The sequence below is a fragment of the Chelmon rostratus genome, chromosome 18 (assembly GCF_017976325.1).
Source record: "Chelmon rostratus isolate fCheRos1 chromosome 18, fCheRos1.pri, whole genome shotgun sequence".
In the NCBI taxonomy this organism is placed as follows: Eukaryota; Metazoa; Chordata; class Actinopteri; order Chaetodontiformes; family Chaetodontidae; genus Chelmon; species Chelmon rostratus.
In genome coordinates this window covers 3477906-3493639 of record NC_055675.1, presented here as the reverse complement: position 1 = coordinate 3493639, position 15734 = coordinate 3477906, and the positions used below count along the sequence as shown (strand labels likewise).

The window sequence follows — 15734 nt, the reverse complement described above, 5'->3', positions numbered from 1 at the left end:
ACTGATTGTTTACCTGCCAATCACCGAGTGAGACGACGACATTCACACAGCCTATCCCACTCCCATACACACTCACACACACACACCATGCACCATGCACAACACAATTAGCCACAACAATGTTATTATTGTATTTATTATAGCATTAGTATTGGCAGTAGTAGTATTCTGTTATTCTTGTTACTTAGTGCAGAACAGCACAACAGATATATTTCTCAACAGACCGGTAGACTGCAAAATGATATGAGCTGAGGTTTTATAAACCTTATGACATTCAAAGCTTGTACGATGTTTCAGATGAGAGATTGTACATATTACCTTCATTCACAATGTTTTAATGTTCAGTAAGAGGACAAAATAAATGTCCTTTTTTGAAAGAAATTTTGTCAATGGCATTCATTCTTAGAATAATTTTAACACTTGTAAGTGTGGATTGCCTGACACTGAAGCGAGAAAAGCTAACACTAACCAGGGTGTAAAAAGTGTCTCTGCAGTGATACTTGTCGACTCCTGTAGTGTTAATTTAACTCTGTTCAACGAGTTAAAGGTTGAACTCTGACACAGTGTGAAATGTTTAACTATTTCAAAAGTATTAATTTAACTCTAGAGAGTGTGGAGCTATATAAACCCTGAAAAAGTGTTGAAATCAACTCTGTGGGAGTTAATTCAACACTGGACATTTTGCTGTGTATTTGTCCACCTGGTTTACATCAATTAGTGCGGGCTTGATAATGTAAAGATCTGCCAGTATGATGGTACACAGTTCAACAGCAGCACAAACTACATCAACATCATATTATCGGTTGAATCAACACCTCTTTAACAGAATTTCATCCAAAACTGAACACTATAACTTTCATGAAGGTTGGACGGTTGTATTAGACTTTGTATTAGACCACATTAGTTTTAGCTTGGTGCACATAATAAACTGAGTGTACACACACAGCAGACACAAGGTGCTAACAAGCTACAGATAGCCTGTACGGTTTACATTAGCTGTTTTGTGCAAATATGTGAAAAACAATGATAAAATGATAAAATTAAAGGAAAACCCTAGTAGCTTGGCCAACTTTTGCGCTTCACCTAGCTGGAGTCTTGTCACGTGATCAAATAGAGACTTACGATTGGACAACAACATATTACCCAGCAATCATCATTGCACCTGTATGTGACATGAATAACAGAGAAAATAAGAAAATAGTTATTGAATTAAAACGCTCTTGTATATAGCGTCTTCATAGTTTTTATGCTTTATGTAGAATCAGCCTTTAATCTTAAATAAAGTTTTCAAAAACCATGACAGAGGTGGATGTGCACATTTGAAGGTATATAAAGGCTGATATGTCCTTGTTATCACTGCGGTGGTATAGCGGTAAAGTTAGCATTGGCCATAGGGTTTTTTTTTTAGCTTCTTCACGACGGACTAACGTCTCTCCCAACACATCCCCATCATCTCCGTCCCTCCCCGGTCAGCTGTGGCTGGTCACCCCCAACCCCCGACCGACGGCCAATCGCGGATCACCGCGAAGCCTCCATATGAAAACAGACCCGGCAACCGGAGCCGGCTGGAGCCTCCCCGCCCGAAGCCTCCTGAAGTCCACCGGTCGACCTCCGCCACCCTCACACTTCATCCGCCGACACAACGAGGTGAGCCTCTGCTGGTTAACTTATTTAATTGTATGCTTATTTTATTTTGTGGAGAGCTAGTTAGCTAGCTTCTTTATGCTGTGATGCTACATGACGAACGCTATATCAGCCTAACTGTCGTTGCACAACGTTACTGTCTTGGTGCATGTCGGTGCAGAGAGTGTCGCTATGAATTACTGTCACAGTCTGTGTAGATTTATTTGTCTGTTTATTTCTGGATAGAAGAGGGCTGCTCAGGAATTCCTAGCAGTCAGAGACTAAAGGGGCAATCCCTTCATGTAGCAAGCTCAATAACAAATTGGCAGCTGATTTGAGAGGCAAAATATGGAGCATTTTGCGGACATTGCTTTTCATTTGTTTGGAGAGGACAAAACACTTGACGTGTGGCTGGAGAATGACATGTCCCCAGCAAAAAAGGCAAGAAAAGTGTAGAACAGCCCTGGACCGGCTGATCACATTAGTATTATTATTATTATTATTATTATTATTAGTAGTAGTAGTAGTAGTAGTATTGTTATTCCAACTGCTTGACTGTCGTCTCCCAGCTCTCTTCTTTCTTGGCCAGCTCCTCTCTGAACTCCTGCAGATCGTCATGTTTGGTCTGACAAGTTTTGTTGCTCTGGAGAAGTTACTCTCTTTCTTTCTTCCATTCATTCATTGCCTTCCCGTAAGGAATCACATCACTATTCAGTGAGTGATTTGCAACCTGATAGGATTCGAATTGATCCAGAGCCTAATTCTCCAGTCAGGTGTGTTAAAACCTTGAAGAAGAGGCCTCAACAATATGATGTAACTAAAAGAGAGCCGGTCAAACCTGAAACAGTGAGAATCAAAGTGGAAAACATGAAATATGACATTTCTGTTTGGTTCATGTGTTCATGTGAGGAAGGTTAGAGTCTCCTCATCACTCCACACAGATCTGATGATTTTGTCTGTTGACATTTCAAGTCACAGTCATTACTGTATTGTTATTTTGTGTTAAATAAGAGTCTCACAAATGACTTTTAGGTCTGTGATGTTTACTGCCAGAACGTGATCTGTCACACACCTTGCAGCAGTCGTAAATCAACCTTGACCCCACCTTCCTTTACGACAATTACTGTTATCAGTACATCTTCCCCCTTCATAAACATAACATATACACAAAGCTTTTTATAAAAAAGAAACAACAATAAACAAGCATAAACAAGCAACATAAACTGTACCTTTAAAACATCTGCATGTGACTTATGAATGCTGCCTTTGAAATAACAGCAAAGAAAGGCATATTAACACAAACAGCATGGGAGAAGGTTCCTACCTTGTCCCAAGGCTGTGATGGGAGCTCTGTAGTAATGAGGGGTTCCTTTGTTTGCTTGTAATGATGCTCCTGACATGTAGCACACTCACTGACCAGCTGGTCAATATCAGAGTTCATATTTGGCCAGTAAAGGGCCTCACGTGCTCTCCTTTTTGACTTTTCTGCACCCAGTTGCCCTTCGTGTATCCTGGTGAGCATCTCTCTACGCATTGATGTGGGCACGACAATCCTGTCACATTTAAGCAGAAGTCCGTCCACCACAGAGAGCTCTGTCTGAATGTGATAATAGTGTTTACGTGACCCCTTCTTCCATCCCTCTCTAAGATTTTCCATCACCTTCTGCAGAATGGGGTCCTTTGCTGTTTCTGTGGCTATCTTCGCCAGCTGTTCTTGTGTGGCCGGCAATGCTGCATAGACCATATCAACATGAAGAGCCACGTCCTCTTCTGTCACAGTGTCATGTATGACATTAGGTGCAGCTCTGGACAGTGTATCTGCAATGAACATTTGTTCAAGGCATTCCTTTTCTATTTGTGCATATCTGCACTCTGTAGCCGTCATCGACTGTGATGCATACGCTACTGGATGCCACGCCCCCTCATCCTCCTGGAGGAGGACAGCCCCTAGACCATCTTTTGAGGCGTCTGTAGAAACTTTTGTTTTCTTTTCAGGACAGAAAAACCTAAGTAGGGGTTCACTTGCTAGAGCACTTAACAATTCCTTCCATTCTGCATCATGTTCATGTGCCCACTGGAACTGTGTCTCATGATGTAATAGCTTTCTCAGATTAGCAGTTTTCACAGCTAAATTTGGCACAAATTTCCCTAGATAGTTCAGCATTCCAAGGGCCCTCTGCACCCCTTTCCTGTCTTTTGGCTTCTCCATGTCATGTATAGCTTTTACTTTTACCTCATCTGGTTGGACTCCAGCCGTGGTGATCTTGTCTCCCAGGAACTTGATTTCACTTACACTGAACTGACATTTTTCTCTGTTTAATTTGAGTCCATACTCCTGTATCCTCTTGAGTGTCTTTTCCAGTCTGGTGTCATGCTCTTCCTGTGTGGCGCCCCACACAACCAGATCATCCACATACACCCGCACACCGTCCAGCCCCTCAATGATTTGCTCCATTGCACGGTGGAAGATTTCAGGGGCAGAACTAATTCCAAAGGGCAAACGTTGGTATGAGTACCTGCCAAATGGAGTATTAAAGGTGCATAGCTTGGCGCTCTCCTCATCAATCTTTAGTTGCCAAAAACCATGTGAGGCATCCATCTTAGAAAAATATTTTGCTCAGTCATTTCACGAATTATTTCCTCCCTTTTTGGTATCTGATAGTGTTCTCTTTTAATGTTCGCATTAAGGTCCTTCGGGTCCATGCAAACACAGAGTTTGCCATTTTTCTTTGAGTTAACACAGACCATAGAATTTACCCAGTCAGTGGGCTCTTCTACCCTCTTTATGACAGCCAGGCTCTCCATGCGGTCTAATTTTGCCTTCAGTCTGTATGTGAAGGGCAGCCCTCCAAAGCCCTGAAATACATCTGCATATTTGTATATTATGGCATCATGAGACAGATCTGAACTGCTTAGTGGGGCACTTTGCACATTTGCCATTTCATTGATGGTGTAAACTCGTTTGACTAAGCCCAAATCTACACATGCTTCATCCCCCAATAATGTCTCATGTCCGTCAGGTACAACAGTGAACATCAGATGATGAAGGCGGTTCTTGTGCTTAATTGTCAGCCTGCATGTACCTTTTGTCTCTATGCTCTGTCCATTATATGCTTTTAAAGCCACTGTTCTGTTAAATATCTTGGGTCTCACCTTGAGACTCTGTGCATCACTCCAGCTTATCAGGTGTGCCTTAGCCCCTGTGTCAAGCTTGAAAGGAACTGTGGTGTTATTTACCAGCAGAGGAGCTATCCAAACTTCACTCTGTAGCTCCACTGCATGCACAGTTGATCCAGCCACAGCTGGTTTTGAGTCACTTTGCACTGTTCCAATAAACAGCGCATCTTCTGTGTCAACTGCGTGCACCGTCTTTTTGCTTTCAGTTTTTTCACTCCAAAAGCACATCTTAATGGTTCCTGCCTCTGCATTTTGCACAAGTTTTACCGTATGCTGGACACTGCCGGGCTACATGTCTGTTACCGCACCGTCTGCAGTCGTAAGGCATCACATTCCGTGGCTCTGCACGCCCTCCCGTGTCCTTTTTGTTTATGACGTCCACCGACATGTTCTCCAGTCCCAGCGTGCTCATACCCATTGACATTGTACTCGTGCCCGTTGCTGCGGTGTTACTCTGTCCAAAAGTTTTTGCGTGCATGGCAGAAAGTTCACTCGCGTGACAAAGTTTCACGGCGCCTTCCAACGGGAGGTTACTGTCGCTCAGCATCTTTTCTCTCACCCGCTTGTCATTTATACCAAACACGACTTGATCACGTATCATTGAGTCCTTAAGTTCTCCAAAGTTACATGCCGGCATATTTTCCGCCGCTGTGCCACTGGATCAGAGTCTTTCTCACCAACAGGCCTCAGGTGGTGAGAATAGGGAACATCACATCATCCCCTCTGGTCCTCAGCACGGGCACGCCACAGGGTTGTGCTGCCATACACCCCACCAACACAGTCAAGAAGTTTGCGGACGACAATACAGTAGTGGGTCTCATCTCAGATAACAACGAGAGCCACTACAGAGAGGAGATACACCAGCTCACCCAGTGGTGTTCAGCCAACAACCTGGTGCTGAACACAGGGAAGACCAAGGAGGTCATTGTGGATTTCAGGAGGTCCAGGAAGACGGATCACGCCCCCCTCCTCATGGACGGAGAAGTGGTGAAGCGTGTGGACAACATCATGTTCCTGGGCCTCCACATCACATCTGATCTTTCCTGGTCCATGAACACCTCCCGCCTGGTGAAGAAGGCACAACAAAGGCTCTTCTTCCTCAGGAAACTGAAACGGGCTGGACTCTCCTCTCGGTTGCTCGTCAATTTCTACAGGGCCACAATTGAAAGCATCCTCTGCCTTAGTGTGACAGTGTGGTGTGGCAGCTGCACGGCACAGGAGAGGAAACAACTGGCACGGGTGGTTAAAACTGCACAGGGCATCGTGGGCTGCCCCCTTCCTGACCTAGACTCTATATATGAAGGCCGGGTCAGGAAGAGGGCGAGATCCATCGCCACGGACCCCAGCCACCCAGGCCACAGACTGTTTGTACCGCTACCATCAGGAAAGCGGTACAGGAAAATCCGCACCACCACTAACAGAGTGAGGGACAGCTTCTTCCCCAGAGCTGTCAGAGCTATCACCCCCAGCAGCCCCTCACTGGAGTGAGAGACTGTGAGATCTGTGAACCACTGCACACCGCACTTTACACCTACACCTCCACCTCCACCTGCACCTTCTGTGTACTTAACTTTTAAGTACACACATATACTTAACTAAATTATGTACATTTTAGTATATTGGCACATTTCATTTCATTGGTATATTTTATTGTTTACTGTTTATATACATTTTAGTATATTTCAGCTGCTGTCGGTACATTTCACTGTGTATATTTTATTCTGCTTGTATATTTTATTCTGTTGGCACATTTCACTTCCATATTTTATTGTTTATTGTTTAGTATATTTTATTGCCTCAGAATATTTTCATTCTGGTATATTTTTAGTTGCTTTTACGGATATTTTTATTGCATGTTGGTTTATTTTATTGCAGTAATCTTAATTTTATTCTTTCTAATCTTTCTTATCTTTCTTATTGTCTGTTTCTAACATGGGGGTTGCAATGAAAATTTCATTGACATGTCATGCTCAATGACAATAAAGACTCTTGAATCTTGAATCTTGAACAGATATATTTCTCAACAGACCGGTAAACTGCTTGCTGTGTGTAGGAGAATAATACACAAAGTTAGCACATTTACATTTACAGAGTTCATATTGTTTATTATTTATGGTTGATTTATGTATTATATGTTTTAAGATATTTGCAGTTTGTCACACAAAGCTTTGTGTGCAGAATACTGACATTTGAATTCTCTCAGATTTCTTTTGAGCTTAGTTTGACAACACATTTATTATTTTTGTTTTATTTCAGGAACACGTCTATCATGCTGCAAGCAGCACAGGATACATGTCTTGGCGTCTGAAAACTGTCCAAGGAAAGATTCATCGTGGATCTCCACTGCCACCGAGTAGCCCCATGGACGTTTCTCTGGGGGGCCCAAATCTTCAAAGGACTGTTGATGTGGAAAGGTAGCTCAATGGGGATTGTTCCGCCCGGCGGAGTTTACTTTTATTTCCTAGTCGGACCCGTTTCAGTGACGGACCAGCTCAAGCAACTGAGCCGAAATTCATCCACGAATCTGCTTCAAGACCGAGTTTGGTTAGATCTTTGTCTGTAAGTAATAACACATCTACATGTCGGGTTGTGTGATGCACAGGTTTACTTTCAGTAATGTATTGATTACGTTCGTGACTGTATCGATTTGGTCAGGTTTGGTCAGGTCCTTTCTTAAAGGTGGACCAAGACTTCAGTCTCCTGTTTGATGACGGCTCATCCTCCAGGCATTTGACATTTGTTTTTGCTTGCTGTCACAGCAGTTTGCAGTGACAGTTGTTTTATTAACCCTTATATATAATAAAGATGAAAGAAACGAGTACCTTTGACAGTCTCAGCTGTCTTTGTTTATTCTTGTGCATCTCTGAAACTCGATCTACTTTTGGAATAAATATAAACAATTGATGGAAGACTTACAAATCTTATGATTCCTCTGTGTTTGAATTTCAACTTAAAGAATTAAATTGGAAGACTTCTCAGTTGATTTGTGACATTTTTATATTCAGCCTATGACCAAGAAATGGCGTCCCTGTTGCTGCTGATACATCTCCTGTAAGTGATGCAGCTGAGAGACTCGTTGTCTTTCAGAAGGTAATTATATTATTAAGGTTATTGAATTTTTTTTCACGTCACCTTCTCACCTCGTGTGTTATTCTACTCCAGTTCAGATGTGACTTCTGATAGTGCCACTTCCTTATTATTGTCATTGTAATCTCTTTTTTCTGCTGCAATCAGCCAGATGGTGGCGCTGTAACTCAGACTCTCACACAGCGAGTCTGACTGACTTGAATGAATGCAAGAACTGGTGTCTAATGAGTATGCTATTTCCAAATGCACTGCACGACTGGCCATTAGATAAGACTGCGGTCAACCTTGACCTCAAATGGGCCAAAATAGTCTACACCTACATTTGTGAATGGTGGAAGATCGGGCTGAAGTCTTTCTTTAGGTAGGTCTGCCGTCTTTTGTTCAGCCAACTTTCCCCGATAACGTCGGCAGACCGCACAGGAGGAGAGAATCTTTCTGGCAGCAGCATTAGCACTGGTGATCCAGTATTTTTGCCGCAGTCTGGAAAGCAGGTGATTTCTTCCACAATGTCCTAATTGCTCATGAATGTGGCGTAAAATGAGAGTGGAGATATGTTGATCTTTAGCAAGAATAGCTGGGTGTTTTGTGTCTTTTGGCATTGCTGCTTTGCTTAGTCTTCCTCCTACTCTCAAGAGTCCTTTATCCAACACTCGATCGAGTTTGTACATATGGCTGCTTTTCTTGACTCCAGATGTTCCCCTTTTCAGAGCACTTATTTCATCACAAAACCTGTCGAGTTGACAAAACTGAACAATGGCTTGTTCTGCAGCATCGATATCCTCTGTAGACAAAGCTTGGTTACTAAGTGTAGTTCTGAATCTTTGCATCCCCTTTTCCACTGTGCTCCTATGCTGAGTCATATCAAGGCTGCTGCTGGACACAGAAGTTTATATTTTTTTTCTCTTCTTACTCAACATCTGCAACATCCTTTTCACCTGGAGAAACCATGTAACCGGGATTCTCAACCTTTTCCATGATGAGAAATAATTGATCAGCTGATCTACTGCAGTCTGTCTGTCCTTGACAATGATGGTGTTTACTGTAACCTCTCCTTTGACCTCTGGGTCATCATTGCTAATAGGAGCAGGCTCCACAATGTTCACAGGCCACTCTCTTTCGGCCATAAAAAGAAAGTCAGGGCCATGAATCCATCTGCTACATGCAAGAAAGTACTCAGCTTTCACGCAGCGAGAGGCTTCTCAGGTAATCTCAGAGAGTAATGGCCGTCATTGAGGTCAACTTAAGTGTTCATAATATACAAAAACTTAATGCTGCAGTGTCTAAGAAGGACTGACACATCAGTCACTCACGATTCTAATTGTCTTTCCTACTTTTGTTTCTGTAACGGACTTTCGGTCGTATTAACGCATGTTTCCGTAGTGTAGTGGTTATCACGTTCGCCTCACACGCGAAAGGTCCCCGGTTCGAAACCGGGCGGAAACACGTTTATTTATTCATGTTTACCCTGAGTTATAAATTACAATTGCCTGTCTGAATTATTTCCAATACAATAATTATCTTACTAAATTAACACTTCTTCCTTTACCTGCATTGACTCTTTTTAGAGACAATATAATAAAGTGAAAATGTCACATCCCAACTCTTCATCTGAGGCGTTATTTGTTGTCTCCCTGATTCACTAGTCACTATCATGGATGCTTCTCATACTTGATCCTACTTTCACTTTTTACCTCCCAGCAATAGTTTTGAGAGTTTTCACTTCCTTGTGGAAAAACACAGCACAACCTGTATGTGTGAAGCAACTGTCATTAAAAAGGAGGGAAAGGCCTCTTCTTCTTGCTGTCTTTTCTACACTGACAGTAGCGCTGTGCACACAATAGCAGTGCCACTGCCTGTTCGACCTGGAACATAAACAAATCCCTGCTTGGACACAGCTGATGGTTTCTGTTTTACTTCTATCTTTGTTGGAGCGTAATCGGCTGCGGGTCGAAAAGGAAACTCTCCCCGTCGGGGAATCGAACCCCGGTCTTCCGCGTGACAGGCGGAGATACTGTCCACTATACTAACGAGGATGTGCTCTCTATGAGGCTGGAAGGGCTGGAGATTCATTTACGCATTTAGTTCCGGCAGAGAAGTTCTTGCGTCTCGGCCACTGTACTCCAAAGTCTTCAATGATCGCAATTCATTGAAGTTTCCGTAGTGTAGTGGTTATCACGTTCGCCTAACACGCGAAAGGTCCCCGGTTCGAAACCGGGCGGAAACAGTATCCTTTTGTAATTGTAGTACTTAATTAGGCTTCTGTTGATAACAATTAGGCATTCAACGTCGCACCTCCTCCAGCCTTCCTCGCCATCATGTCACAACACACCCGTAGCTCGAGGCACATGTCCCTCCCCAGTAGTTGTCAGCTCCTTGCAAACCCTGTATTTTTCGTGGTCAAGTCACAGACCTGGCAATCTGGGAAACTCTACTCCGCTTTTAGCAAGCAAGGCAGCATCTGTTCTGGATGAGAGGGTGCCTCTTGTTTAACCTGAACACTTAAGAAATGTCTACCTAATTCAAAACCTTGACCGCACCAGACTATTCAGCTTTGTGACAATGCATTTTCCAGCTAATCCAAGAGGATTTTAATAAATCATTGATTAGTCTCAAGAAGTAGGCCTAAGAGAATTTCCTCAACCTATAAGAGACCTCTCATTGCTTTAGTTTATTCGAAAACGTTTAGTTGAAAATCACCAAATTTGGCGATACATGGTCAGAAAAATATATTGGAGTAAAAAATACAGTGTTTGCCTCTGATATGTAGTGGCATAACAGCATAAAGTTGCATGAAATGGAGACACTCAAGTGAAGTACAATTATCTCGATTTGTACTTTCGTACAGTACTTGAATAAACATGCTTTAGAGTTACATTCCAACAGTGTACAAAGTCTGGTATTGTTGTGTTGATAGATAGTAAATAGTTGAATAAAAAGACAATAAGGTTACAGAACATGAGCAGCATCTAAATACTTCCACAATGCATACAACATGCACATACATGTTATTTACCGCTGGATGGCAGTGATGTCCCGGTTCAGCGTCCATTCTGCTGAAAATGAAACACGATGGGTGTGACGTCATCTCAATGCGACGGCTGAGTTTTCCGACTTCACCATGGCCGAAGCTGAGTAAGTATTTATTATTACTATATCTGAGTTCATCCGTTCTTTCTTTGCATGCAGTTGTATGGTGCCGACTCTTTCCACGAAAAAGAAATGTTAATAGTTCGGTCAAGACCTATATTAAGAGGGTTGATGGTTAGAAAAGGCATCTTCTTGGAAGCTTAAATTCACATGGGGGCGAGTTTACATTACCGAAAGATGGCCACAACGTAGCCAGCGTAATGTTTTGCCGTTATTTTTAAGTATTTATGTGTATTTGAAATTGCACGTGTATAGCTGACAGCATCTGTGCCGTATTTATATTTTATAATATATGTTAACACACTAAGTTTCTAAGTAGCTAAAACTGCATGTAGCTTCTGTCTGGACAGAGATGCCGGCTTGTTTTCAAACATGTATTTTACGGTTTAAGAAGACAGAAGAGTTAACAGAAACTGACTTGTTATTTCATATTCCTCACATTGTTTGTGTACGTGTATGTTCCTGTTATCAGATCAAAAAAGGTGATCAAGTTAGTTCCTGAGTATCTCCTGAAAAAGAGGAAAGCTTATCAGGCCATTAAAGCCACACAAGCGAAGCTTGCGCTCCTTGACAAGAGAAAGGTAAGTGATGATGGTTTATTTGGTAAGATACTAAGACGTCAGATATTGGTCAGAAGTATGCTGTGGTGAATGTCTGACTGTATCTAAATGTAGGCTTGATTGGAAACTTAAACAGGGCACATACAAATGTCTAATTCTGCATTTTTCTAGATATCGAAAGGTAAAGCGTTAAAGTTCAAGCGTTTGGAAGACCTCTTGAAAGACAGTCACAAGAAGCACCGTGATGAAACTCGTATCCAGAGAGGTGAGCACAGGCCACCTGCCCCTCTGCCTCCCGCTAAGAACAGGCTAGCCTTCGCCGTCCGCATCAGAGAGTAAGTACTGTCACTCAGACGGGGTTTGAAAACAATTCCTCACTCTATTATCATGGTGAACAGGTATGCTACTCAGAAATTCATCAAACACTGAAAGCGGTTGTACATTTTTGCATCCATCTAACAGATGTGTAAAACTGTTTGCTTTAGAGCTTCAGCATTTTAAAGATTGCAAGATTTCAGTGTCATCAGTTTAGCTTATATGTTGAAATTTGGGTTCTTTTAACGTACACGTTATGTTTTTTGTTTTGGTACTCATAAACTTGCCTTAGACAAAATCAATAGTGAGCATGTGTAGGACTAAGTTTGAAGTACAAAGACATACAGGAGGTTATAACAGCAAACTTTGAAGTTCACTTTCATATATTTCAAACCAGAGTTAATAGTGAAGGGTTAAGGTGCTCTGGATGCCATTAGTTGGGATTGCATTGTTTTTTCCTTGACTTTAATATTTTACTTGCAGTGTCAAATTTGTTTGGCTACCTCCTGTGGATAGTGAATTTCCAGACTTCCCTCTCAGAATAAGTGTTAATAAAAAGGAAGCAAGATTAAATTCAGCTTGTTATGAATTGAAGAACATAAGATCCTCCCAAGGATGATCTTTCTGTTTGCAGGACTAAAACTTGCCACGGTCAAATCACTGAAAGTCTGTGATGGAAAGTACCCTCTTTATTACTCCAATGACATACTCGCTTTCACCTCACTTTGCAAGATGTAATGTTACAAGAGATGTAAAATCAGATCTTGTGTATTACAGTGCATGAAAACTCAGCTGTCGTTGTGTATTTCTGTGTTAGTAAAAACCCAAACATGTACACAATCACATAGCATTCCAGTTTGGTAAACATGGACAATCCTCTCCTGTTAGGATTAAAGGTGTCAGTCCCAAAGTGATGAAGGTAATCCAGATGTTGAGACTGAGGAAGATCTTCAGTGGGGCCTTCGTCAAAATCAACAAGACCTCTGTAGCCATGATGAAGAAGGTGGAGCCCTATGTGGCCTGGGGGTGAGTCACGGGTGACTTGAAAAAGTAAAGTGTCCATTAAGTTTGTTGTTTTCTTGCATATTAATTAATGCATGGTGATGTTCCCAACAGTTTTCCCAACTTGAAGTCTGTTCGTGAGCTCATTCTGAAGAGAGGACAGACCAGGATAGGCACGAGGAGAGTCCCTCTAACAGACAACACCTTCATCGAGCAACACATGGGTAAGTCTTAAATTTAGCCACCACAGAACGACAGCAGGACACACCACCAACACTCATTCAATCATCAAATAATAAACGTGTACTTGTTGACTGTAAAGTCATCTCTGAGTGCAATCAGCTGAATGGTATATTCGGATTAAATGGAAGAGAAAAAACTATAATAAACTTAACAATGATTATAAACTTTATTTGTATAGCACCTTTCAGACAAGAATCGCAGCTCAAAGTGCTTTCCAACAAAAACATCACGTGCACCAAGTGCTTCGCTTAAAATATGTAACTACTCAAGTTGTTTTAGGATCTGTGTGAAGAACTAAGACGAACACTTTTCACACAAGGATATACACCAGCAATCCAGTTATCAGAGTGCTTTCTTACACCGACACTTTCATTCAGACAGTTTACATGTGTTTCCAGACATTTGAAACTTTTTCACCATCAATATGGATGACATTTTCTTATGCCTCCGTGATGGTGACAGCTGTAGCCGGAGGCATTATGTTTTCAGGTTGTTTGTCTGTATGCACCATTCGTGTGAACACGCTATCTCAGGAATGCCTCGAGAGAATTTCTTCAAATTTGGCCCAAAAATTCACATTAAGGATAAACTGATTAGATTTTGGTGGTCAAAGGTCACTGTGAAAACACAAAGCACATTTTTGGCCTTAACTCAAGAATTCATATGCTAATTATGACACCATGAAACCAAAGCCATGCACATTTGAATGAGCACAGCTGAATCAAGCAGAATGGTTAGGTTGGTAAATGTTCATGGGCTGTGTGTATCTGTTAATGTTAATTCATCATGATTTCAGTGTCTGTTGAAGTTATGCTTGTCATACTTGAGTCCTTCCTGTCTGGTATCTTTTACACTCTGCTACTATCGATTAAATCTCTTTCTCACCATCCTCCTCCTCATTTCTCAGGTAAACATGGCATCATCTGTTTGGAGGACCTGATTCACGAGATTTACTCAGTTGGCAAGGGCTTCCGGGCTGCCAACAACTTCCTGTTGCCTTTCAAGCTGTCAGTGGCTCGTCACGCAGCCAGGGATAAGGCTGGGCTCCTCAAGGACCTGGGAAACCCTGGATTCCGCGATACAGACATAAACTCAATCATCAGACAACTGAACTGAGGAAGATGGACATGGAGCAGCAACTTCAAGGATGCTTTATTTGTTGAGGAGCAAATGTCAAGGATGACAAAATATTTATATTTGTTTTTCTGGCAGAGAAGCTTGTGGGTTTCAGCCAGTCACATATATCTGTGCACCCATTCACTGGTTACACTTACAGCACACTGGGGGACATCAGAGGGACCTGAAGTGGACTACCTTGCCTTATCCATGTTGTTTTTTTATTTTGCACTCATGTTTCAAAAATGATACCATGTAGTGCCCCCAACCATGGACTGATGGAAGCAGATGTGCTCTTGGGTGAAACTGACAGCATTCTGAATAACTCATGAAATGTAAAATATTGTCTGTTAAAGGTTGCTAAGTTGCTATACGTGATATTCCTCAGGTTATCAGAGGGATGGATCAATACTTGCTACGTATGCAAGGACAGTAATTAAATAATAAGCACAGGCTGTGTGCAAACTCTTGTACTTCATCCAGTAGTTTTCAGTGTGAAAAGGTGTAGAAGTCTGAAAAATCTGTTTAACGCTGATTCATTTGTTGATTTGTGATTCACTGTTAATACACTTTGTTTTTACAATGACAAAAAACAATTTGATTCAGTGCTTTTGCAATAGTAACGAATATGTTTGACACAACATTGAGAGCCTGTTGGGCAACCAAAATGTGATACGTGATATATGTGAATATGATATAGATACATACAGACAAACACGTGGTGCCATAGCTGTCATTGTGTTTTAGATGCTGTTCCACACAATAAATGCAGATACTCTACTTAGGAGTTGGTAATTTGATTAGCAGAGACACAATCACCACTGCAATAGTTAAACTTTAAACTAAGCTACACTGCCAACGTTTGCATACTCAGCCAGAGGTCTGTGAAGTGTGTGGAGACTTGAGATCAATGGGAAAGCAACTTATGGTCCCAATGTATTTCTGGCAGGTTGAAAGGTTGATAGGTGAAACTACAATTATTAGTTTTATTCACAATCTTAGATTGATAATGTAATCCTGTGCAACAGTTGTGTAAAAACGTGCCACCAGTGTAACACTGCCCCGGTGATACACTGGTGTCACTATTAATGCAATGAGACACATGAGTCACCAGCCGGAGGAGGGGGGAGAGATGTGGCAACCTATGCAGCTGCGCTTTTACCAATGCGCACTGGGAGAAATGGAGGATGGCGTCGTGAGCGCTTCATGAACGTCGCTGATGTGTTCCCTGAACGTCATGTGAATGTGTGTCACTGGCCGGGTGGACACAGTGGAGGAGATTCCTGTCAGGATGTACTCACGTTTGCTCTCGACGGTGAAAAGAGCAGGTAAGAAGCACAACCGTGTGTGTGTGTGTTATGCGGAGTGTGTGAGGCATACTGGCATCGGATCTGCAAAATCAATCAGCGGTGATTAATCACTATGATGAGGATTTTCCCTGCCTCCAGCGCAGCGGCGGGTGCA

General features: G+C 42.1%; 1 protein-coding gene and 3 non-coding genes across 4 annotated transcripts; 3 read left to right on the top strand and 1 right to left on the bottom strand.

Annotated features, from left to right (window-relative positions):
• Positions 1 to 9257: 9257 nt before the first annotated feature.
• Positions 9258 to 9330, top strand: trnav-cac. The gene has a single exon. It is a non-coding gene; the product is annotated as a tRNA-Val (tRNA).
• A 518-nt stretch (positions 9331 to 9848) lies between these two features.
• trnad-guc lies at positions 9849 to 9920 on the bottom strand. Its single transcript has one exon. It is a non-coding gene; the product is annotated as a tRNA-Asp (tRNA).
• Positions 9921 to 10038: 118 nt separating this feature from the next.
• Positions 10039 to 10111, top strand: trnav-aac. Its single transcript has one exon. It is a non-coding gene; the product is annotated as a tRNA-Val (tRNA).
• Positions 10112 to 10972: 861 nt separating this feature from the next.
• rpl7l1 (ribosomal protein L7-like 1) lies at positions 10973 to 15050 on the top strand. The gene is made up of 6 exons (XM_041958547.1): positions 10973 to 11019; positions 11507 to 11615; positions 11766 to 11929; positions 12798 to 12935; positions 13026 to 13135; positions 14062 to 15050. Exons 1-6 carry the CDS (start codon positions 11006 to 11008, stop codon positions 14268 to 14270), a joined length of 744 nt encoding a protein of 247 aa, XP_041814481.1. The 5' UTR covers positions 10973 to 11005; the 3' UTR covers positions 14271 to 15050.
• Positions 15051 to 15734: the final 684 nt, after the last annotated feature.

Coding starts and splice junctions, on each gene's coding strand:
- rpl7l1 (XM_041958547.1), top strand. Junction 11,930..12,797: donor TTCGCCGTCCGCATCAGAGA/GTAAGTACTGTC, acceptor CTCTCCTGTTAG/GATTAAAGGTGTCAGTCCCA. Junction 12,936..13,025: donor GAGCCCTATGTGGCCTGGGG/GTGAGTCACGGG, acceptor TGTTCCCAACAG/TTTTCCCAACTTGAAGTCTG.